This window comes from Sarcophilus harrisii, chromosome 1, assembly GCF_902635505.1.
Source record: "Sarcophilus harrisii chromosome 1, mSarHar1.11, whole genome shotgun sequence".
NCBI lineage: Eukaryota > Metazoa > Chordata > Mammalia > Dasyuromorphia > Dasyuridae > Sarcophilus > Sarcophilus harrisii.
In genome coordinates, this window is record NC_045426.1 from 210,898,810 (window position 1) to 210,924,348 (window position 25,539).

Sequence of the window (25,539 nt, forward strand, 5' to 3'; positions counted from 1 at the left end):
ATAGTTCTCATTTAAAAAAAAAAAATGACCTGAAAAATAAGAAAAAACCCAATCATAGAAATTTACTATGGGAATAGGGAAGACTGGAGTTCATCTTCAGAGAAGGACACTGAAGTAAAAAGAAGTTTCTTTTACTCTAAAGAGTAAATGTTAAATGCTTCCCTGGCCAGAGAGAATTTATTGAAGAACTCAAAAGAATAATTTAAAAATCAAATGAGAGATATTGAGGAAAAAATAAAAATAGAAATCATCCAAGAAAAACAATATTTTAAAAAAAGTTAACTAGAAAAGGACATACAGAGTCTTAAAGATGAAAATAACTCTGAAGATTAGAATTGGGCAAGGGGAAGCCAGTGAAACTATTAAGAAATCAATATAGGAAAACAATATAAAGAAAAAAACTAGAACAGAATGTGAAACATAAGAAAAATAGTAGATCAGATAGAATAGATCAAGAAGAGAAAATATAAGAATAATTGAATTACCTGAAAACTGAGACAAAAAAAGAACTTTGACACAATGCAAGAAATAATCTAAGAAAATTGTCCTGAATTGATATAACATGTGAGAAAAGGAAAAATAGAAAAAAAAAATCCACCAATCACCACTTTAAAGAGATTTTGTGGAAAACATGTAGGAATTCTTGCCAAAATTTGAACCCCTACAGATCAAATAGAAAATTTTGCCAGAAGCAAGAAAAAAAATTTAAATATTCTGGAGCTACAATTATACAGGACTTAGCAGCCATAGTAAAAGACTGTAGGTCTTAGGATATATAGCAGCAATCAAAAGAATTAGGCCTGTGGCCAAAAATATCACATCCAGCAAAATTTATCCATAATATTCAATTTAAAAAATGGACATTTAATGTAATTGCAGATTTTCAGGACTTTGTTTCAAACCAAGTCAAACTTAATAGAAAATTTAAGCTATAAGAGCCAATATCAAAGATCTTTTTTTTTGGGGGGGGGGGGGCTGAGGCAATTGGGATTGTGACTTGCCCAGGGTCACAGGGTAGGAAGTGTTAAGTATCTGAAGCAAGATTTGAATTCAGGTCCTCTTGACTTTAGGACTTGTGCTCTATCCACTGCACCACCTAGTTGCCCCCCAAAAATCAATTTTAAAAAACTTAATATAGACAAATAGTTTATGTTTTTTACATGGAAGAAGAAGAGGAAAACTATACATAAAGGCATTAGGGTGGAGGGAGGGCTAGTGGTTCTGAAAAACTACTCATATCATGAATGGGTTACATTGGCAACATTACATACACATCATGAAAGGTATAGCATCTTCCAAAATGTATAAAAAACACAAGAGGGATGAGAGAAGCAAAGTTGAGGGAAAGACAATGGAGGGATCCGTGTAGGGAAGGGGGAGGTTAAGTAATAGCAAGGCAAGTTTTAATTAATTTAATTTAAAGCAGAAGAGTTAGTAGGATAAGAAAGAAAAGATATTTCTACACAAACATGTAATTCTACACATTACAAAGATCACTAGTAGAATTATTAGAAAAACAAAAAGAATGACTAGTAATCATTGATCTTAGACAAAGTCAAACTTAGAAGTTCAATCAAGAGAGAAATCTACCCTATATGTCAGCCACACTAATATTGTCTTAGATGCATGTTTACATGTGGATAAATGCCTATATGTATATATGTCTGTCTGAGTTTATGTAAATAGGTATGCATTGTTGCTCGTGTGTGTGTGTGGGTGTGAGAGAGAGAGAGAGAGAGGGAAAGAGAGAGAGAGAGAGAGAATAGGTCTGTGGGTGGGTGTGAATGTATACGTATGTGTGTGTGCATATGGCGGGGTGGGTTTGTGTGTATCTAAATATATTCTTTAATTATAATCTGAGGGAACTGGGAAGGGGAGATGAAAGGGGGGGGGAAGTTATAAAGTAAAAAAAGCTGCACAGCAGAGAATAAAAGAACAACTTACAAAGAAGCAAAGAAAAAATGGACACTCATAATTTCTTCAACTATTATGTAGCCTTTCTTGAACTGGTAATTTATTGTTATATATTTTGAATCTTCCCTGGTGTTCTGCTGGGCACATTACAGTGTTCTGTTTTGTTTTCCTTTTCTGTTTTTCTTTTTTCTATTCTATTTTTTAAAATAAAATCAAAATTTTAAAAAAACTGAGGTCATACTAAGACTCAAGATATTTTATAGTAGCAGAAGTTAATTTTAAAAAATTATGGCATTTTGTTTAAACATTGTAGAGTAAATACTTTAAGTTCAAACTACCTAAATTATGATGCCAGAAATGATAATTAAGAAATAATTAAATAATATTTTAATGTTTGATAAAAAAAAACATATGTAGTACATTTAATTTTTAAATGACTAGCAAAAATAATTGGTTTTGTATTTTTTTAAAGATACCTGCCCACAAACAAGAATCCCTAACTTTTGCCAACGCAACATAACATCTTCACTTTCAATCTACCTATATGTCTTCATACTTGGACAGATGATGTTAGGAGTTGGAGGAACACCTCTCTATACTTTGGGAACAGCCTTTATTGATGACAGTGTTCCCACACATTTGTCATCTCTTTATATAGGTGAGTTCTTTTACTATTATACTTTAGCTATATTGACTTCTTATTGAAATTTTCTATACTTGAAAATAATCATTTAAATCAATTTAAATTAATATTTACCTATCCTAATGTTGAAGACATTCTCTATGGAATGAACAAATTATTTTGATGTATTGATTTGCCTATTTGTTTCCGACTTGAAAAATTAATTCTTATGGTCACTTTTAGGACCTGAGCTTTGCAAATCTTGGATTTGATTGTGGTAAGTGGTTGTAGCTATGCTGATATGAATTCAGTTGTATTTGAAGACTTTGGGCTACTAACATTTTGGAAGCTATATGAGGTGTGGCCCCTGAGTAGAACTTTTTTTCCCCCTGAGGCAATTGGGGTTAAGTGACTTGCCCAGGGTCACAAAGCTAGGAAATGTTGAGCATCTGAGGCCAAATTTGAACTCAGGTTCTCTTGACTTCAGGCCTGTGCTCTATCCACTGCATCACCTAGCTGTCCCGAGCAGAACTTCTAAAGGCTGCTAAAATATACGGTAAACAAAAGGTTTCCTCAAGTTGTTTTGTGTGTATCCTTTTTTTTCTAATTTTTTTCTTAATTTTAATAACAGGATCTTTAAAGATCTAATCAGACTCTTGTGTTGTATTGTTTGGATTAGTTGTACAAAACGTCTCTTTCAATTAATTACTGTTTACCTTATATTGATCAGAAGGAGAACAGAGAGGTAAAATAACATCAGGCTTTAAAATTGGTAAGCCTCAGTGAGAACATGTAAGAACACATTGTACTTGTATAAGCCGAAGTAATGTTATTTTTTCTAACCCAAGATTGATTTCCTTGATATTCTTTTCTATCCAGATTAAATCTGATCCCAATAGATTTGGCTATGTAAAGTTGTTGCAAATTTATTATTATTTTAAGGAGAGCATTTGAAGTATAATTTTCTTTATTTAAATTATTTAGTTCTGTTACAAAAATAAAGTCTTTACTATTGATGCCACTAATCAAATTGTGATGTGAATTAGTCAAGTAGCAGATAAGTCAAAATTCATTTTATAAGGTTTATTGAGATTTTAAACAGTTTCAGAGACAATAATAATTTCTTATTAATAAAGGGATCAGTGACACTTTGAAATGCGAAAGACAAGCCATGGTGGTAGGCTCACAGTTTATATACCCTTGGAAGAGTGGATAGCAGTCCAATCTAATTGGTAAAGAAATAATAATAGAGAATGAATGTTACAGTGGTAGTTGGACCTGTTCCAATGAAGGGTTAGAGTATGTAATTTCGAACCTGTCATTTACTTCCAAATCATCCCTAATTTAGGGAAAATCTAGAGAAAGAATTGTCTGCCCAAGCCTAAGTAGAAGAGAGTAGGGTGAGAGATTTACCTTAGATTAAATTCCTAGTAAGATTGAATGGGTTAACAATATTCAGATAGAGGAGAATGTTAATCCATCATCCCTCCTGCCCCTCAGAGGCAGAGCTTGGAAACGACAATTTTAGAAAAAGGGAGAACTCTGGATCTCCCAAATCATTGTTTATTAATAATTATTTATTATAATACAAAGAATTATTACAATACTCTTTTTCTAATTATATTAGCTTTAATTAATAGCAAAATTAGATAGTGTGAAACTATAAACATCAACCTTTGCTATAGGGAAGAATTGAGAAAGTAATCCTTTATTTATAGACGTGAGTGATAGCTGATATGTAATAACTGCATGGTACTGTCAATTTCATTTCATATTCATTTAATTATATTGATTGATTTTACTAAAGTTTTTATTCTTTTTAAATTCTTTTAAAGAATTTTCAATTCTTTATTAAAAATAATTACTGAGAAGGAGTGGAGGAAATATTGGAAATGGAGATGATATTAAAAAGCTAATATTTTTAAAACAAAATCAATTTAAATAAATTATACTCTTCAGAAACAAGTACAGGTTTTGATTTCAATTGTAGCTTAAATTTAAAGAAAATAGTTTTACATATGAAGATAGTAAAAATAACATCTTCACAAAAGGTAAAAATATTTACCTTTTTAATGAAATCAGTAATATTTAATTTTATATGTTAAATCATGCTAATTTTTATAGATTGGATAATGAATTTTTTATATGCTTTAAAACCAAAACCACAAGTCCATGAAACAATTATTTGCCACTGAATTTATTATAAGAGAAAGGTGCGTGCTGTGGGAACTCCCTATATTAAGGAGCCCCGTGGTTCAGGGGAGCTTCATCCTTCACATGTTTCAGGACCTCTTCCATAATCTGGGTCCATTGTTTCTAGAAAATATGGCAACTCAAAATCACAAGTTTAGGGAAACCCTTAACACAAGTTAAGTATTTTCTATCATATAATATCTACATGTAAGAAAAATTATATTACTTTCTATTCTTAATCTCAGGAGTATTTAAATGACCCCCATGTTTATTTGTATCATTTTTTTCTAAAAGTCACATTAGGCAGTTATTAATCAGTACTAAGCTTAACATTTTAAGATTATAGTATGTATTGATGTTTAAAATATATTTTCTAGGAATTGGCTATGCTATGTCTGTCCTTGGCCCTGCTATTGGCTATGTATTAGGAGGACAACTTCTAACCATCTATATTGATTCCGATATGAATGGAAAGTAAGTCATTATTTTTTTCTGTATTTTCTTTCACCTTTAATTAGGTGAAATGTTGCTTAAACATGCTGCACTTTATTTGTATTTCTTAAAATGGATGTTCTATTTTTAAGATTTATAATTATGTAGAAAGAATATTTGTACAAATGAAGTTGTATGTTCTCATTGTATGTAATTATATTAATGTAATTATATGTGGTGAAAATTGTAAAGTATTTTTAATATACTACAAAATAAGAATTTAATGCTGTCATTCATTTTATCAGTGCTATGTTATAAAAGGTATACAATGTCTTTTTAAGTGAGATAAGTACCATAGCAATTTGAAGATTTTTTTAAAATTCATTTTTTATGGAAAAGCATCATCTACAGATAGAGTTTCTATATACTTACTTTACTTTTCCAATTTATAACCCAGAAGTCAATAAAATCATTAATACAGTACCTTGAATAAATGTCCAGGATGATTGATATTCTTATTCTTTCATCATTTATTATAAGATAGATTTTCTGATTGCTTTGCCATAGACAAAAAAAAAAAAATCTGATATCTGTGACTCATTTTCATTGGTAGTGTTGTAGTTTAAATATATATAAATATATATATATATACACACACATATACATATATATGTATATAATACTCCTGATAAATGCTAGTATGACCTAAAATAGAAACTATTCTCCAACAGATATAAACAAGTTAACCCTGCCCTAAGCCACTGAACAATGCCTCAATCCCTAGGATGGCACATTCTTATAAATGAAACATTAAGAGGTTAGATTTTCCATATCTTCAGACTGTATTCTTTGGATCCCATAATCTTGTTAGCCAACCACAACATGAGTAGTATAGATTCATTGCTAGAACATTAGATAGTCTAATAGCAAAAATATTTCATTAGCTTTCACTCTGGCCTGCCTTTCCCATGTCTGTTTTGCTGGTGATCATTCTTCTGCTAGTTCCTTTTATTATTTGTTCTTTAATACTTATTCTATTATAAGCAATTTTGCTTACATTCTTTAACTTTTCTATAAATACTTCCTTTATCTCTTGGTTCTGACAGAATGTTACTTATCCCCTAATGATATTCACTTTCCCTTTTATTGAAAGATGATGCTTGTATTGGTCAATCTGCCATCTGGGGGAGGGGATGGGGGGAAGGAGAGGAAAAATAGGAACAAAAAATTTGGCAATTGTCAATGCTGTAAAATTACCCATGCATATAATTTGCATTCTAATGGTAGAGTCAGACATATAAAAACATCTACAATATAAACATAAACCTAAAAAATATGTATAAAACCATTAAATATAGGACAGTTTAGGAGAGATAGCACTAGAAATTAGAGCAATCAATAAAAGTTTTACACAGAAGATGGTTCCTAAACTGTATCTCAAAGCAATAGAAGGATTCCACATAGAAGAGGAAGTACATTCCAGATATGCCATTTTGGATGTTTAATACAAAGACAGTTAGGAGGAGATGATCCACTCACTGGGTGAAGTACAAACAAGGTTCTAGGTATAAAAAAGACAAAGCAATGTCCAGTGAGGCTTAAAACTTAAATTGAGGCTAGGCTGTATAATATTTTTAAAACTAAAAAGAGCTTTCATATTTCAGGCTAGAAGCAACCCTAAATCCCTAGAAGCAGCTGGGTGATGCAGAGAGTAGAGTGTCCTCCCTGAAGTTGGGAAAACTCATCTTTTTGAATTGGAATTAAATTAAAATCTGGCCCCAGGCACTCACTACCTATGTAGTATCATCTATAAAATGAGCTGGGGAAAAAAAAAGGCAAACCATTTCATTATCTCTGACAAGAAAACTCCAAATGGGGTCACAATACAAGAGGAGTCAGAATAATAACAAAACTAAATCAGTAGAGTTGATTGAGTAAGGGAATCACAGTAACTGTTCTGCAGTCCGATCTAAAGCAGGGAGAGAAATTAAGAGGATACTGCAATAATCTCAGCAAGTGAGAAGATGAATTAAGGTGGTATTTGTGAGAATTGAGAAAAAGGGAATCAGATTCTAGAATATTACTGGAGTAGAAATAGCAAACTGATAACTTTTCAGATATGTAGCGTGAGGGATAGTGAGGAGATAAGGATAATACTAATATAATTAACCTATCAAATTAGACATTTTTAATATTTTGAGTTCTAAATTCTTTCCCACTCTCCAGCCCCATCCTACTCCTTGGGAAGGCAAGCAACTTGATATGAATTACACATAGGAAATTATGTAAAATATATTTCAGTATTAGTCATATTGCAAAAGAAAATACAAACAAATAGAAAATAAAGATGAAGTTGTCTGCTTCAGTCTTCAATCAAAGTGTTAATCTGGGCAATCTTTACTTTATAAGTATTAATCTATTTCACTTAGCTTATCAGACTTATTGCCATATAGTTGTGCAAAGTAGCTTCTAATTATTGCTTTAAATTCCTCTTCATTGGTGGTAAGTTCACCCTTTTAATTTTTGATAGTAATAATTTGGTTTTCTTTCCTTTTTCTAATTAAATTAAGAAAGGGTTTACCTATTTTGTTGGATTTTTTATAAAATCAACTCTTAGTTTTGTTTATTAACTCAAGTTCTCTTACTCAGTTTTATTAATCTCTCTTTTGATCTTCAGAATTTCTAATTTGGCATTAAATTGGGAATTTTTTAATTTGTTCTTTTTCTAGTTTTTTTAGTTGGATGCCCAATTCATTGATCTTCTCTTTCTATATTATTCATGTAAGCATCTAGTGATATAAAATTTTTATATAGATGTATGTAGATGCTTCTGAGAAAGAGGTATATTCCTTTCTATCCCCATTTAGTTTTCTTTAAAGCTCTATCATACCTAACTTTTCTAAAATTCTATTCATCTCCTTTATTTACTTCTTGTTTATTTTGTGGTTAGATTTATCTAGTTCTGAAAGAGGGAAATTGAGATCTTCCACTAGTATAGTTTTGCTGTCTATTTCCTTTTAACCTTAGTTAACTTCTCCTATAAGAATTTGGATGCTCTACCACTTGGTGCATATATGTTTAATATTTATATTTCTTCATTATCCATGATACCCTTTAGTAAGATATAGTTTCCTTCTTTATCTCTTTTAATTAAATCTATTTTTGTTTTTGCTTGATTAAGATCAGGATCGCAACCTTTTTTTTTTTTTTTTTTTTTTTTTTTTTTTAACTTCAGCTGAAGCATAATAGATGGTGCTCCAGTCTTTTACCTTTACTCTGTATGTATTTCTCTGCTTCAAATGTGTTTCTTGTAAACAACATATTGTAGAATTCTGGCTTTTAATCCACTCTGATATCCACTTCGATTTATGGGAGAGTTCATCTTAATCACATTTACAGTTAAGATTACCAATTCTGTATTTTCCACCATTCTGTTTTTCCCAAGTCATACTTTTTTCTTTCTTTTCACCCTTTCCTTCATCGCCAGTGTCTTGCTTATGACCACCACCTTCTTCAATTTTGCCCTCCTTTTTTCAGCTCTCCCCTTTCTTATTTATTTCCTCTTTTACTTCTGTTCCTTCCATTAGACCTCCCTTTTCCTTTCCCCTTCTACTATCCTATAGGATCAGACAAGTTTCTATACCAAACCGTGTATATATGTTATTCCCTCTTTGAGTCAAGTTTTATGAGATTAAGATTCAAACAATGCCCCTTTCTTCTTTCCCTCAACTATATAATAGGTCATTTATGCCTCTTCATGTGGTGTAATTTATACCCCATTTTACTTTCCCTTTCCTCTTCTTCCAGTCAATCCTCTTTCCCACATTAACTTCTTTTTTATATCATCACATCTTAAAACTACACCTTCTAAGTATACCCCTTCTAACTTCTCTAACAAAAATACAGTTCTCAAGAAGTACACATATCTTCTTTCCATATAGGAATATAAACATATTAATCTTTAAAAACATTTTTTACCTTCCACTTAGCTTTTTATGCGTCTCTTGAGTCTTGTATTTGGAGATCAGATTTTCTGTTCAGCTCTGAGCTTTTCATCAGAAATGATTGAAAATTCCCTATTTCATTAAATGTCCATCAATTGTTTTTTAAATAAGGTATTTTACATTTTCTTCTTTTTTTTTTTTTTTATTTTGTTTGACTGATCCTTGGTTTTTCATTCAATCATTCACTTCTATTAGTATTATGATAATTTGTAGTGAAATATTTTCTTCAGTTAGCTTTTTTTTTTTTAACTTCCTTTTACATTTGGCCAATTGTACTTTTACAGGAGTAGTTTTGTTCAGTGCATTCCCCCCCCCCCCCATTTTACCAGTTCTGTTTGTAAGGAAGTATTTTTCTTCAGGATATATTTTTTCCATTTCATCAATTTTTTTTAAGTATATTTTCTTCAATTTCTGTATTTCCTTTTCCAAGGTGTTGGCATTTCCCTCAAATTTTAATAGCTCTCCCACATAATTCTCATTTCTTTTGCCCATTTTTCTTCTGTCTCTCTCTTATACTCCTTTTTGAGCTCTTCCAAGAGAACTTTTTGAACTGCGGACCAGTTCATATTCCTCTTTGAAGCTTCATTTGTAGACGCTCTGCCTTTGCTGTCTTCATGGTTTGTGTTCTGGTCTTCTCTGTCTCCATAGAGCGCTATGGTCAGAGCTTTTTTTTTGCTTTTTTTTGCTCATTTTTAAAGGTTGTGGTCTATTTTTAGGGAATAAGGGAAATTTTCTCAAGTTTCCTATGCAAGGGGTTAGGAACTTTTCATTGATTGTCTTAATTCCAGTGCTGCAGGCTTCCCCAATATGCTGAGTATCTTAGTCGAGCCCTTCCTGTTATACTGGAGTTTAGGGACTCACAGGTTGTCTTCTCTGGTCGCTCTGGAGGTCTCACTGCTGACCTGGCCTTCTGAACCAGAAGTAACCACCACTGTTGTCTTTTGGCTGAAATCCTCCTGCTAAGCTCTCTGTGCCAGGCCTCGGTGCACTGAGCCTTCCTGTTGGTCCTCCTATGTGCTACCTGGGCTGCATTCCCCCATGCCCAATTAAAACAGACCTTTTCTGAAGTTCTGCCAGGATATCTTAAAGTGGAAACTTTATTACACTTTGAATGTTGGTGGGTTCAGTCATTCCACAATCATTCAGGCTTGATCAAGTGTTGATTTTAAGGGAAGGCAGGAAGAGCTCAGACAATGTTCTGTCTATTCTCTGCCATCTTAGCTCCACCCTCTATTCCTATGATTAGTTCCAATTTGTCCCCCTGCATAAAGCTTTTTTTGGAGGTACATTGCTTATTTACATGCTGATTCTCCCATTAGATTATGAGTTTCTTGAGAGCAGGATCTCTCTTTTGCTCTTTGTATCTCCAACAAGTCATAGTGCCTGATGCATAGTCCACTTTTTAAAAATGTATTTACTTAATTAAAACTTCAGTATAAATTAGGGGGAAAAATTGCCATATGCATAGAAGAATATAAGAGAGGATTCAAATATGTAAGACAATTTCTATTTCAAGAAAACATACATAATAATAACATATAGAAAACATTATATTCAGAACTGTCCATCTTTTCTTTACTTCCCAGTAGGTTTTCTTTTGTTTTCTGCTGTACATTTTTACTTTGTTCCTTTTCCCCCTTTCCCCCTTTCCTCCTCCCTTCTGTTCCCAAGCAGGCTACAGTTAAGTGTACATACAAAGAATAAAGATTTCTCTTGAATCTTTTTTCTTTGACTTTCTGAAATCAATGATTACTACTACTTTTGTTTCTAATGAATTCTACACAGTAAATGTCTAATAAATTTTTATTGACTGACTAAAAGTTAAGTGATTGCAAATCCAGCACTTTTTCTAGAACACTGTTTAGATACCTCTGTACATATTTGTGAATGTGTATTCTTTTTCCCTTTGAGCAGTTTAAATGAATGATATGTATATGATGTCCATTCTACTTACTACATCTACATTTGTATATACTTATACTTGTAGACTGCAGTTATATGAGAAATTCCCTCCACCCTTTGTCCCATTTTCTCTTAGTTTTATCTCTTCCTACTTTTAAAAAAAACTTTTTCTGAAACTTTCTCTAGATTGCTGTACCACTGGATCAACCATTTTTGGATGGGCAGTAATATCACTATTACTTATGGAAATTTAATCTCTACTTAGGTCATACCTTCATGAATTTACTCAAAAATATGTGGTTTATACTTTTACTGGGTGAAAAGAAAAAGCAATTTAACTTTAGGAAGTACTTATGTTATGCTGAGCTCAAGACATATAATTATCATAGGTGGATCTTGAAATCATATGATAGGTATCAATTCCTAAACCTCAGGAAGCTTGTCACTAGGGCCCCAGACATGAACAACATGGGATATATATGTTTTTGATACTTTGCTGGGATAGGCTTTGAAATGTGTGTTATACACAGAAACACATGAAAAAATGAAAACACCCAGCAACCTAACACCATTGCAGCGATTCTGCCTCACTATCACAAAAGCAGTACTATTTTATTCCCTCTCTCCTCCAACTTGATTCCTTTGAATCTATAGAACATTGATCAGTTTTAAGGACAAAAACATCAACAGTATCCCTTTGTTGCCTTTAAACTAACTCCTCTAGAGTGGCTTACATGGGCATTTCCCAGGACAAAGTCCTCCTCTTTTGCTCCTGCATGAGTAAATTCCATATTGAAATTTAAAGGAAGTTTTCCCTTTCATCTTCCCTATAGCCTCCATCCATTGCTTCTAATTCTAATTCTAAATGGTAATAATAACAAGCAGAACAAACTTAAGCCATTTTCTAGCTATTAGGTCCCTCAAAGTCTTCCATCAGTCTATCTGTGGAATGTTCTCCAGACTTTTTTCACTGTATTGGTAAATTTCCTTTGGAAAAATTTCATCTAGTCATTTTCCTAAAAGTTTGATCTTCAGGCCTGAATAGAGACTGTTCCAGATGTGGTCTGAGCAGGGCAGTGTTGTGTTCAGAGAAATTGTCAACTTTATTTTTATACAGATACTTCTGCATAGCATTAACTTTTTGAGGTCTGAGATACTGATTCATAATGAATTTTTATCCACTAACAGCCTTAACTTTTTAAAATTTATTTTTATATCACATTCATAATCCTGATGTTAGGATTATTCCCAGTTGAACCCTCTATTATAACAAAGAAAAAGATTTAAGCTAAAACAACTAACATTTTGATGTCATTTGATGTTATATAGTACTCTCTCTTCTGAGATGAAGGAAGTGTGTTTCACATCTGTTGCTTGGGACCAATATCCAATGCATTTATTTTTTTAACCCAAATTATGGGAGAACAATATGTCTTTTGTTCATTTTTAGATTTAAAAGACCTAAAGAGAATGTTATGTTTAGGCCCTTTATATTAATTTGGACAGATTTTGATGAGTATTTCCTCTTTCCTTGTAAATCCTCTCTGCATTGCTTCCCATATAAAATATTCCAACTCCTTCATACAAACCCATAGAAACCCATTTGAATTCCAAAAGTGCTCATCAAAACATAAAAGTACTCAGTACTGGAAAGGGATGCAGGATGATTTATATGCCACATTTCTTTTTTTAGGGCATTTTTTGCAGTCGTTTTGCTAGAAAGATAAAGATCTTAACTCTGTATCATGTTCAGATGTTGAGAAGAATGATTTAGTAATTGAATATACACATTATAAGAGTTCCTTAACAAAATAATCTCCAGGTTCCATGAACTGATTATATATTTAGATATTTTAATATTTTTGTGGTCATACGGCTTTCTATGAAAGCTACCACAGTTTGAATACTGGTGTGATTTGGTTTTATTTGGTCTAATGATACACACACACACACACACACACACAACACACACACACACACAACACACACACACACACAAACACAAACACAAACAGACACACTCTTCTTTCTTTTTAATAGTATTTTATTTTTACAAATACATGCAAAGATAATTTTCAACTTTCACCTTTGTAAAACCTTGTATTCCAAAGTTTTTTTTTTCTCTCTTCCTCCCTCTCTGCTGTCCTAGATAGCAAGCAATATGATACAAGTTAAACATATGCAATTCTTCTAAACATATTTCCATATTCATCATGCTGCACAAGAAAAAAATCATATCAAAAGAGAAAAAAAAAAAACACGAGAAAGAAAAAACCAAGCAGCCAACAACAACCAAAAAAGGTGAAAATACTATTTTGATCCACATTCAGTCTCCATAGTTCTGGATTCAAATAGCACTTTCTATCACAAGTCTATTAGAATTGCCTTGAATCACCTCATTGTTGAAAAGAGCCAAGTCTATCACAGTTGATCATCATATAATCTTGTACTTACTGTGTACAATATTTTCTTGGTTCTGCTCACTTCACTTAGCATTAGTTAATATAAGTCTTTCCAGACTTTTCTGAAATCGACTTACTTGTCCTTTCTTATAGAACAGTAATATTCCATTACATTCATATCATAACTTATTCAGCCATTTCCCAACTGATGGGCGTCCATTTAATTTCCAGTACTGTTCTGTGTTTTAAAGAAGTGGCTGCATTAGGGACAAAAAAAGACAGACCTTTATTTTGGTGGTTAGAATACAAACTAGTGATTTCTATAACAAAATGTTACATAAACTATGAATGTATCTACTTTATAAAACAAGGATAAGTTTCTCAAGGGCTGAGATTGTTTCAGTTTGTTGTTTCAGTAGTACCCAGTAGGTCCTCAATATATGTTTATTGATTGATTAATTGGTGCTATTCTGCCTCAGAAGGAATTTCTATCTATTGAATCATCCATTCAGTAGTTATTTATTAAGCAGTTACTACAGCCTATGAAGAATTCCCTAGATACTAGGGAGATAAAAAGATAATAGAGAATATGGTATCTGCCACTCAGTATCAAAGTAGCAAAGTATTTCTCTATGTGTTTGTAATAAGAAACTAGATTTGAATCTTTTTGTTTTCTCATTTTAGCATTGACATCACTGAAGATGATCCACGCTGGCTGGGTGCATGGTGGATGGGGTTTCTTATTTCTTGCTTTCTAGGATGGTCTCTGATTATACCTTTTTCTTGCTTTCCAAAGCATTTACCAGGTAAATATTAAAAAGATAATTTTAAAAAATAAACCTCATCCTTAGAGTAGGCAATGAAATCTAGGATTTGCTTGATTAGTATATTTATTTTTCATTAGACTTGTTGCTTTTTTTTCCTAGAGGGTAGAAGTATTAATATAATAATAATCCATTTCAATTAGCAATTAATATAAAAATACTTTGAATGGGGCAGCTAGGTGGTGTGATGGATAGAACACCAGCGCTGAAGTTAGAGGAGAGGGACCTGAGTTTAAAAGACACTTAACACTTCCTAGCTGTGTGACCTGGGCAAGTCACTTAACCCCACTTGCCTCTGCAAAAAAAGAAAAATACTTTGGATTATTAAAAAATAATTTATTTTGCATTCATAGGATGGCTCTGTAGATAAGATAAAATAAAATGTGCAAGTGATTTAAGTGTGCTAAATTGCAATATATTATCATTTTGTAATTCAAATAAACAATCTCATTGCATAGTACATATGTTCAGTAAAATAATAGTTATCATTTCCATCATATTTTTGATTAATAATGAATAATATTTAGATTAATAAATCTAAAATCAATGTAGAATGTGATTAGATTAATGTAATTAATTAATTTAGAATAATTGAAATATTAATTAATATTTAAAGATTAATAACTAAATCTATAATTTAGATTAATTAATTAATCCCAATAATTTGACTTTACTTCTTTTAGAACAAAATAAGTCCTATTGGCCTAAAACATAATAATAATACGTTTTGGGGGAAATGTTCATATAGCAGATATCTGGAAGTATTTTTTTTTTTGCATGATTAATCTATAATTCTTTAAAGGGACTGAGTAGTAAAATCATCAATTTTTGGGGGGTGATATCTGGCTTTATATTAATGTTCCTAAATTTTCCTAGTTTGTTTAATTCCTCTGCCACAGCAATGGATTTTTAAATTTTTTTCTACCTATTATCCATCTATACCTCAAACTCAATAAATCCAAAGCAACTTATCTTTTCCTGAAATGTGCCTTTTTAAAAACCTGCTTCATTCTTTCTGAGGTTACCTGAGGTTAGTTACAGGTGTGTTACAGCTATAATCAGTCATGTTTTAGTCTTTTCCCTGACTCTAACTCCTGAGAACTACTGAACTTCCAAATCTCTCTATAACATTACTGGCATCTATCCCCATTTTTCCAAATTAAGGCCTTCATTGTCTTTTACATATACTATTGGGAGAGTTCTTTTCACTGGGTTTTCAACTTCTAAACTTTCCTTTCTCTAATACATTCTCACACAATTATCAAAATAATATATGTCACTCTTCTACCTCAAAGTTTTCTGTGAGTTCCTTATTTCATTTAGATTAAAATGCAACTTCTCAAGCTGGCATTCAAAACTTTTCAAAGTTTTATTGCAATCAATCTTTTCATGCATTTCTGGTTTTTTAAAATTTTTTATTTTATTGAACAAATAAAAGTCTTATTAAGAAAAACAAAATAGAAAAAGAAAGATGGAGAAGGAAAATTAAAAAACAAAACAAAACAGAACATTGTTATGTGCCTAACAGAGAACATCAGGGAGGATGGAAATAAAAAGCTATAATAAAAAAAAAAAAAAGAATATGACAATTTGATCTCTTTTTCTTTCTTGACAGGAAACAACACTGGTACATTAAGGAAATGCAATAAATATAGCTAACTAAATCTGTCATGAATATTACTGCAAATTTCCTAGGAGAAAAGAAGACTAAAAAATGCAGGCGGACAAAAATATAGGGATTGGGAATTCAATGTAATGGTTCTTAGTCACATCCCAGAGTTCTTTCGCTGGGTATAGCTGGGTCAGTTCATTACTGCTCCATTGGAACTGATTTGGTTCATCTCATTGCTGGAGATGGCCACATCCATCAGAATTGATCATCATATAGTATTGTTGTTGAAAGTATATAATGATCTCCTGGTCCTGCTCATTTCACTCAGCATCAGTTCATGTAAGTCTCTCCAGGCCTTTCTGAAATCATCCTGCTGGTCATTTCTTACAGAACAATAATATTCCATAACATTCATATACCACAATTTATTCAGCCATTCTCCAATTGATGGGCATCTACTCAGTTTCCAGTTTCTGGCCACTACAAAGAGACCTGCCACAAACATTCGTGCACATACAGATCCCTTCCCTTCTTTAAGATTTCTTTGGGATATAAGCCCAGTAGAAATACTGCTGGACATGATATATTCTTGATGAAGCCATGCTGGTTCTCTGTGCTCATTACCTTCTTTTTAGGAGTTTTGTTAACTATTTCTTACATTCTAGAATTCTGCCAGGATTTAAAATCAATACTATACTTGATCTTTGATTTCAACTCTAATTATTAGCTAATTTTCTTCTGTTCTAAAATCATTTTCCTTGACAGAGGCAACAAATAAAACAAGAGTTGAATAATTTTGTTTTCTCCCTTATCATCCATTACTATCTGTTCATTGACTATGAGATAAATGAAAAACATTTTTTTTACTAATTTTCCTAATTAGTCCCAATTTATTCTGGGCTTTATTAAAGCTGAGACACTTTTAACTTTCCCATTATTTGGTCTCTTGCAGCTGGATTGTAATCTAACCAAACTAGCTTTGTTGTTGCTCATTGTGATATTCTTTCTGCCAACTATTTGTTTTTGTCCTGTCTGTTCACTAGACCTAGAATGTTCTCCTTTGTTAATTCTGGCTCTTGTAATCCATAACTTCCTTCAAAATTCTGGTCAAGTGCTACCTTCTATATAAAATCTTTCCTGTTTCTGCTAATCATTTTGTATTTCTACCACTTTGCCTTTTATTTCTTTGTATATATTCTACATTTACATATCTATACATACATACATAAATGTATACACATATATACTAACACACACGTGTATGTATAGTCTTCCCTTATAGAAGGTAAGTTCCTTGAAAGCAGAAATATCCTTCTTCATCAGAATAAATCCAGAATAATATAGCCCTCTTCAACAATGTGATGAACCAATCAGTTCCAATAGAGCAGTAATGAATTGAACCAGCTACACCCAGCGAAAGAACTCTGGGAAATGAGTATGAACCACTAAATAGAATTCCCAAACCCTCTATTTTTGTCTGCCTGCACTTTTTATTCCCTTCACAGGTTAATTATATGTGATAACTGCGTTTTTTAAAATCAGCTGGAGTCAGGAATTCAGGTTAGGGGAAAATCATCAATCTTTATTCTCAGTGAAGAAAGATCAGAGGTGGAAGAGAATGGGCAATAGCAATGTGTGCAGCTGTGTCAAGAAGCTAGCTAGACTAAAAGCCACGAGACCAGCACCACCAAAGTAGAACCCAGGCCCAATCTCTCCCAACCTCGCTTCCTGTCTCTCTGCCTCCACCCACCAAAATTGTCATTTCCTATACAACACATCAGGACTTGCACAGCGAGTGGGCGGGGACCATTCTTTATCCAAGCATGTATATTAATAGAGTATAGTCCAATTACTATTTAGCCTCATGTGCTTGGGACCTCAGTGCATCAACTCAAGCCTCGGCCCATTACAATTGTATAATATTTCAAAGTCTGACTCTTTGTACAGCAAAATAACTGTATGGACATGTATACATATATTGTATTTAACACATACTTTAACATAATTAACATGTATTGGTCAACCTGCCACCTGGGGGAGAGGTTGGGGGGAAGGAGGGGAAAAGTTGAAACACAAGGTTCTCTAATTGTCAATGCTGAAAAATTACCCATTGCATATATCTTGTAAATAAAAATCTATAATAATGAAGAAAGAATAAATCCAGAATAGCATTTACTTTGGCCCTCCCTACATCTTTTGAAGTTAGAATTAATACAACAATTTCACTTAATTTTCTCCATTCATTGATTTATAACTCAAATGTATTCTATTTTTCTTTCCCTCTCTTTTTTTCTCTGAGTTTTTTACACAAGGATTTTTTTTTTTACTGTGCAATGCATGTTAATGTGATTTTGCTTGTTCCTTTTGAATATTTCATCCATTTTTCTTCTCACTTTCCATGAATAATTTTTTATTTCCATTGTTTTTTATTCATAATGTCTACCTCATTCATTTGGTTTCTACTCTTTCTCTTTTGTATTTTCATAAAGCCTTTTCCAATTTTCTTTGGAAATTATATTGTTGTCATTATAGTATCCCATTATTACACTAATGTACCACAATTTATTTGATTTTCTCTCTGTTGTTATTCATCAAGGTAACTTTTAGTTTTTTCAATAATATATAAAGCTGCTAAGAAAATTTTTGAATGATAGATGAATCTTATACTTTTGAATATTTACAGAGTTTAAAAGTTTCTTAGGCTTTACATGGACAGAAACATTTTAACTGCAAACCCATACATTGCTAAGGACTTCTTTTATTGACTTTATTTTCATCAAAACTCATTAAAAATTTTTGTGTTGAGACAGCTGAGATGGAGTTTATTTCCTTGGCAAATCATTTAAACTCTCAGGACCTCATTTTTTTTTTTACTTGTAAAATGAATGGATTGGATTTAATAAATTCTAACCTGTCTAAATCTAGCTCTTACTTTTTTTTTTTAAGGATCATTTCTTCTTCTTATTATTATTATTTTCATAATTATAACTTTTTATTGACAGAATCCATGCCTGGGTAATTTTTTACATTATCCTTTGCACCATCCCTCCCTCCACCCCCTCCCCCAGATGGCAAGCAGTCCTATACATGTTAAATATGGCACAGTATATCCTAGATACAATATATGTGTGCAGAACTGAACAGTTCTCTTGTTGCACAGGAAGAATTGGATTCAGAAGGTAAAAATAACCCGGGAAGAAAAACAAAAATGCAAACAGTTTACATTCATTTCCCAGTGTTCTTTCTTTGGGTGTAGCTGCTTCTGTCCATCATTGATCAATTGAAACTGAGTTAGATCTCTTTGTCGAAGAAATCCACTTCCATCAGAATACATCCTCATACAGTATCGTTGTCGAAGTATATAATGATCTTCTGGTTCTACTCATTTCACTTAGCATCAGTTCATGTGAGTCTCTCCAAGCCTCTCTATATTCATCCTGGTAGTCATTTCTTACAGAACAATAATATTCCATAACATTCATACACCACAATTTATTCAACCATTCTCCAATTGATGGGCATCCATTCATTTTCCAGTTTCTAGCCACTACAAACAGGGCTGCCACAAACATTTTGGCACATACAAGTCCCTTTCCCTTCTAGCTCTTGCTCTGATTCTACTTACATAAAAACATTTAAAGGAAAGAAGGGGGACTTCTTGGGACTACATGTCCTTAAACCTCTTAAACATGAACTTGCCCTACTTTGAGGCACAAATGTGTCTTAATGAATGAGGAAGATTTGAGTCTCAGTCCTTCTTCAAACTCTAGTTACTTAACTTCTCTCAGCCTCAGTTTCTTCATCTGTAAAATAAGACTTTTTACAAAGTTTGTAAAGTTTAAAAAGCTTGAGAGACATAATTTAATCATTTATTGTTAATGCCAGCATTTTTATTAATAAAAGGATAGTTATTTGGTTGGTCTCTTAGACTAAAGACTATATATGCCCATTGGAAGAGGGCTGGTCCCAAAGATAGGGCAATCAAATCTGACTGGTTAACAATTAATGATTAAATATTACAATGAGAGGTAGACTGTACTCAAATGAATTTTGATTATGTTATTTACTTCAAAAGTCTCCCCAGCTTTGAACAATGTATTCAAATAATTTATCTCCACCCAAACTTGAGTAGAGCACAAAGGCTTCCCCACCTGCATTGGATCTGAACAAGAAAGTTTATTTAATTTCATCATTTTAATATACTTCAAAAAAATTAACTTTTGAAATCAGCAACTTAAAAAAATTGGGGAACTCTGCATCTCTCCAAATCATTGGTTATTAATAATCATTTATCTTGGGTTTTTGTGAGAATCAAATAAATATGTAATATTTTTAAAATATTGTAATAAAAAAGAAAACAATGTTATATTAAATGTTATTATTAGTAGTTTTTGTAATTTAGGTTTCCATATTATCGACATGTCAGTGCAGAAAAATTAGATCCTCTACTAAAATATGTTAATGGTAGAAATCAATAAGGTTGTCTAACTTGCCTATTATGTCATATTTGTTCATTTGTAGGCACTGCTTTAGTACGAGCTGGAAAAGTTTCTCAAGCCCATCAGGATGAAAATATATCAAGATTTCAGGATGAGGAATTTGGAAAGACCTTTAAAGATTTTCCAGCATCTCTTCTGGTAATGTAACACCATTTGTAATAAATTCAACGAGATTATTTTATTTTTTAATCGTATGTCTTGGATTGTGAGGCATTTAAGTTTTCAGACAATATAAAATGTTAATATTAGAAGAGACTTAGAGTAGAGAGTTGTTTTGAATCACCAAATTACTGATAAGAGCCAAATCTATCACTGTTCATCACATAATCTTATGGTTACTGTTTACAGTGTTCTCTTGGTTCTGTTGACTTCATTTAGCATCTGTTTATATAAGTCTTTCCATGATTTTCTGAAATCATCCTGCTTATCATTTCTTATTGAAAAAATCCCATTATATTCATATACCATAGCTTAGTTTTCCATTCCCCAACTGATGGGCATCCTCTCAATTTCCAATTCCTTGCCACTACAAAAAGAGTTGCTACAAACATTTTTGTACATGTGTGTCCTTTACCCTCTTTTACAATTTCTTTGGGATACATATCCAATAATGACACCACTGGTTCGAAAAGTATGCACAGTTGGATAGTCCTTTGGGCATAGTTCTAAATTACTCTCCAGAATGGTTGGATCAGTTCACAACTCCTCCAACAATGCATTAGTGTCCCAGTTTTCCTATATCTTTTCTGATATTTATCATCTTTACCTATTATTTTAGCCAATCTGAGAGAGAGGAGTACTTCAGAGTTTTCTTCATTCATATTTCTTTAATCAATAGTAATTTAGAGCATTTTTTAATATGAGTATAAATGGATTTAATTTCTTTATCTGGAAATTGTCTGTTTATATCCTTTGACCATTTCTCAATCTTGAAGTAACTTTTATTATTATAAAATTGACTCAATTCCTTATATATTTTAGAATTGAGACCTTCATCTGAAACACTAGCTATAAAAATTGTTTCCCAGCTTTTTGCTTCCCTTCTAATCTTAGGTGCATTGGTTTGGTTTGTGCAAAACCTTTTTTAATTTAACATAATCAAAATGATCCATTTTGCATTTCATAATGTTCTCTAGTTTTTCTTTGGTTACAAATTCCTCTCTTCTCCATAGATTTGACAGGTAGAGTTTCCCTTGATTTCCTAATTTGCTTCTAGTATTACTCTTCATGTCTAAATCATGAACCCATTTTGACCTCATCTTGGTACAGAGTGTAAGATGTTGGTCAATGCCTAGATTCTGGCTTTCTGTTTTCCAGTTTTCCCAGCACTTTTTGTCAAATAGTGAATTCTTATTCCAAAAGCTGGAGTCTTTGAGTTTGGGGGAAAAATTAGCAATTATGTTCCCACAATGGAGGAAAACCAGAAGTTTGTGACCAAAGGTAATCCAGAGAAAAGGATCAGTGGAACTCCTGAAATCTTTTGAAACTAGGTAAAACTGAACAAAACTAGTTAAATATTAAAAAAAAAAAAAAAAAGCAAAGCTGAAAGTAGGACAAAGATCATAGCTTGAGTATGCATGCTTAATTACTTCATAAACATTAAGTTTTCTTCCCCAGGAGCTGCTAAGGCTCACTTTTATGGTAATACAATCTATGTAGCGGGGTGGGGAGGATGGGTATGGGAGCTGGGTGATATATTAAGGGTATATATAAGAAGATTGGGTGTTAACCAAATCACCCCAGCCATTGGAGAAATGGGGGAGGGACTTTTGCAGCTGGGAAAAGAGATAAAGATTATGCTCTTCCTTCTGTAAAGTATGTGAGCTCATCTTGACATTTTAACCTACTTCCTGCAGGAACATATTAAAAGTTTATTGGGGTAGCTAGGTGGCGTAGTGGATAGGGCACCAGCCCTGAGGTCAGGCAGATCTAAATTCAAATGTGGCCTCCAACACTTAGCTTCCTAGCTATGTGACTTAATCCCAAGTGATTTTAAGCAAGCCACTTAATTCCAATTGCCTCAGGAAAAAAAAAAATTGTGCTGCTTCACTCATCCTGAGTTTGTTCATTTACTGCATCCTTATTGGGGTTAAAAGAATTGTTTCTAATAGGTTTATCAAACAGTGGATTTCTATAGTCATTGATTATTGTGCCTTGTATATCTAACCTATTCCACTGATCCACTACTATATTTCTTAGCCAGTACTAAATGATTTTGATGACTGCCACTTTATAATAGTTTTAGGTCTGGGATAACTAAGCCACCTTCCTTTGCATTTTTTTTTTTTTATTTAAGTCTCATAAAACTCTTGAGCTTTTGTTCTTTCAGATGAATGTTATTATTTTTTCAGGCTCTATAAAGTAATTTTTTGGCATTTTTGACCGGTATGGCACAGAATAAGTAGATTAATTTAAATAGAATTGTCATTTTTAATATATTAGCTCAGTCTACTCATGAGCAATTGGTATTTTTCCATTATTTAGATCTAACTTTATTTGTGTGTGAAAAATGTTTTGTAAATATTTTCATACAGTTCCTTATTTTGTCTTGGCAGGTAGACTCCCAGATATTTTATATTGTATACTGTTATTTTAAATGGGATTTCTCTTCCTTTCTCTTTCTGGTGAACTTTGTTGGTAATATAGAAATGGTGATGACTTATGTGCATTCATCTTATATCCTGCAATTTTACTAAAGTTGTTAATTGTTTCTAGTAGATTTTAAGTTGATTCTCTAGGATTCTCTAAATATACTATCATATCATCTGCAATGAGTGATAGTTTTGTTTCCTCATTTCCTATTCCAATTCCTTCAATTTCTTTTTCTTGTTGTGAAAGCAAAAAATTTTAGTACAATATTGAATAATAGTAATAATGGATAACCTTGTTTTGCTCCCGACCTTACTGGGATGGCTTCTGGATCACCCCCATAACATAGGCTTACTGATAATTTTAGATAGATGCTACTTATCATTTTAAGGAAAACTGCCATTTATTCCTATGAGCTCTGTTGTTTTTATTAGAAATGGGTGTTGTATTTTGTCAGATTTTTTCTGCATAGAGATAATCATATCATTTCTGTTAGTTTGATAGTGATATTGTCAATTATGTTGATAGTTTCTTGATACTAAATCAGCCCTGTGCTCCTGGTATAAATCCCACTTTATCATAGTATTTTACCCTAGTGATAAATTGCCATAATCTCTTTGCTAAAATTTTATTTAAGATTTTTGCATCAATATTCTTTAGGGAAATTGACCTGTAATTTTCTTTGTTTATTTTGTATCTTCTTGATTTAGGTATCAGGACTATATTTGTGTCATAAAAGGAATTTGGTAGAACTACTTCATTACCTATTTTCCTAAATAGTTTATATCGTATTAAAACTAATTGTTCTTTAAATGTTTGGTAGAATTTATTTTTAAATCCATCTGGCCTTAGATATTTTTTCTTAGAGAGTTCATTGATGGCTTGTTCAATTTTTTTTTTTTCAAAAATGGGACTGTTTTAAGTATTTTATTTCCTGTCCTGTTAATCTGGGCAATCTATATTTTTGTAAATATTCATTCATTTCAATGAGATTGTCAGATTTATTGGAATATAATCGAGCAAAATAGTTTCTAATTATTACTTTAATTTTCTCTTCACTGAGTTCACCCTTTTCCTTTTTAATACTGGTGATTTGCATTTCTTTTTTTCCTTTTTCTAATTAAATTAACCAAGGATTTATCTTTTGTTGTTGTTTTTTTAATAAAGCCATCTCTTAGTTTTCTTTCAATTTTCTGATTTTCAGAATTTCTAATTTGTTATTTAATTAGGAGTTTTTAATTTGTTCTTTTTCTGGCTTTTTTAGTTACCCAGTTCATTGATTCCCTTTATTTCTCTCTTATTCATGTAAACATCTAGAGATAAAAAATTGCCTTTAAGAACTGCATCCCATAAGTTTTGTTATGTTGTCTTATAATTGTCATTCTTTTGTATGAAATTTGTGATGGTTTCTATGATTTGTTGACTACCTATTCTTTAGCGTTAAATGATTTAGTTTACAATTTTTGGTCTGTTTTCCCATGACCCTTTATTACATGTAATTTTTTTTTTATTGCATCTTGGTCTAAAAAGGGATGCATTTGTTATTTCTGCCTTTCTACATTTGATAGTAAGGTTTTTAATACCCATGCTAATTATATGGTTAAATTTTGTGTAAGTGCCATATACCATTGAAAAAAAGGTATATTACTTTCTTTCCTCATTCAGTTTTTTTCCAAAGTGCTATCATATCTGAGTTTTGTTTAAAAAGAAAATTCACTTCTTTAACTTTTTTTTTATTTTGTTGTTAGATTTATCTAGCTTTGAGAGAAGGAAGTTGGGAATCCTCCACTGTCTATTTCTTCCGCCCACTGTCTGTTTTGCTGTCTATTTCTTCCTTCAACTCACTTAACTTCTCTTCTAAGAATGTGGATGGTATACTATTTGATGCATATATGCTTAGTATTGATATTACTTTATTATTCATGGTACCCTTTAGCAAGATATAGTTTGCTTCTTTATGTCTTTTAATTAGATCTATCTTTGCTTTTTTTACTTGGTATGCAATCAGGATTGCTACCCCTCCTTTTTTTTTTTTTAACTTCAGCTGAAGCATAATAAATATATTGTGCTCCAGTCTTTTACCTTTACTCTGTATCTCCCTTCTTCAGTTGTGTTTCTTGTAAACAACATATTTTAGGATTCTGTCTTTTATTCCACTCTGGTATCCACTTGCATTTTTGGGGAGAATTCATCCCATTCACATTCACAATTAAGATTACTAATTCTATTTCCCTCCTCTCTATTTGTTTCTATTTTATAATTTTCCTTCTCCTCTCACCCTTTTCCCTCCTCACCAGTGTTTGCTTCTGATTCCCACCTCCTTCATTCTGCCCCTTCTTCTTTCAGCCTTCCCTTTTTCTTTCTCTTTTTCCCTCCTACTTCACTGTATGTATGATGAGATACATTTCTATCCTAAACTGAATATATATATCCATATCCATATCTATATCTATATCTATATCTATATCTATATCTATATCTATATCTATCTATCTATCTATATAATTTCTTCTTTGAGCTAAATCTGATGAGATTAAGGTTCAAAC

General features: G+C 32.1%; 1 protein-coding gene across 11 annotated transcripts in view; it reads left to right on the forward strand.

Annotated features, from left to right (window-relative positions):
- LOC100919846 (solute carrier organic anion transporter family member 4C1-like) overlaps positions 1–25,539 on the forward strand; it is a 176,964-nt gene that overhangs the window by 27,232 nt on the left and 124,193 nt on the right. For all 11 annotated transcript variants that reach the window (XR_004234240.1, XR_004234241.1, XR_004234247.1 and 8 more), the window contains 4 exons: positions 2,387–2,572; positions 5,107–5,203; positions 14,154–14,275; positions 20,427–20,542. Coding sequence is in view for 6 of the 11 variants with exons in the window: in XM_031968956.1 (XP_031824816.1) it covers positions 2,387–2,572; positions 5,107–5,203; positions 14,154–14,275; positions 20,427–20,542 (521 nt within the window). In the remaining 5 variants the exon portion in view is untranslated. The remainder of the gene's footprint in view (positions 1–2,386; positions 2,573–5,106; positions 5,204–14,153; positions 14,276–20,426; positions 20,543–25,539) is intronic.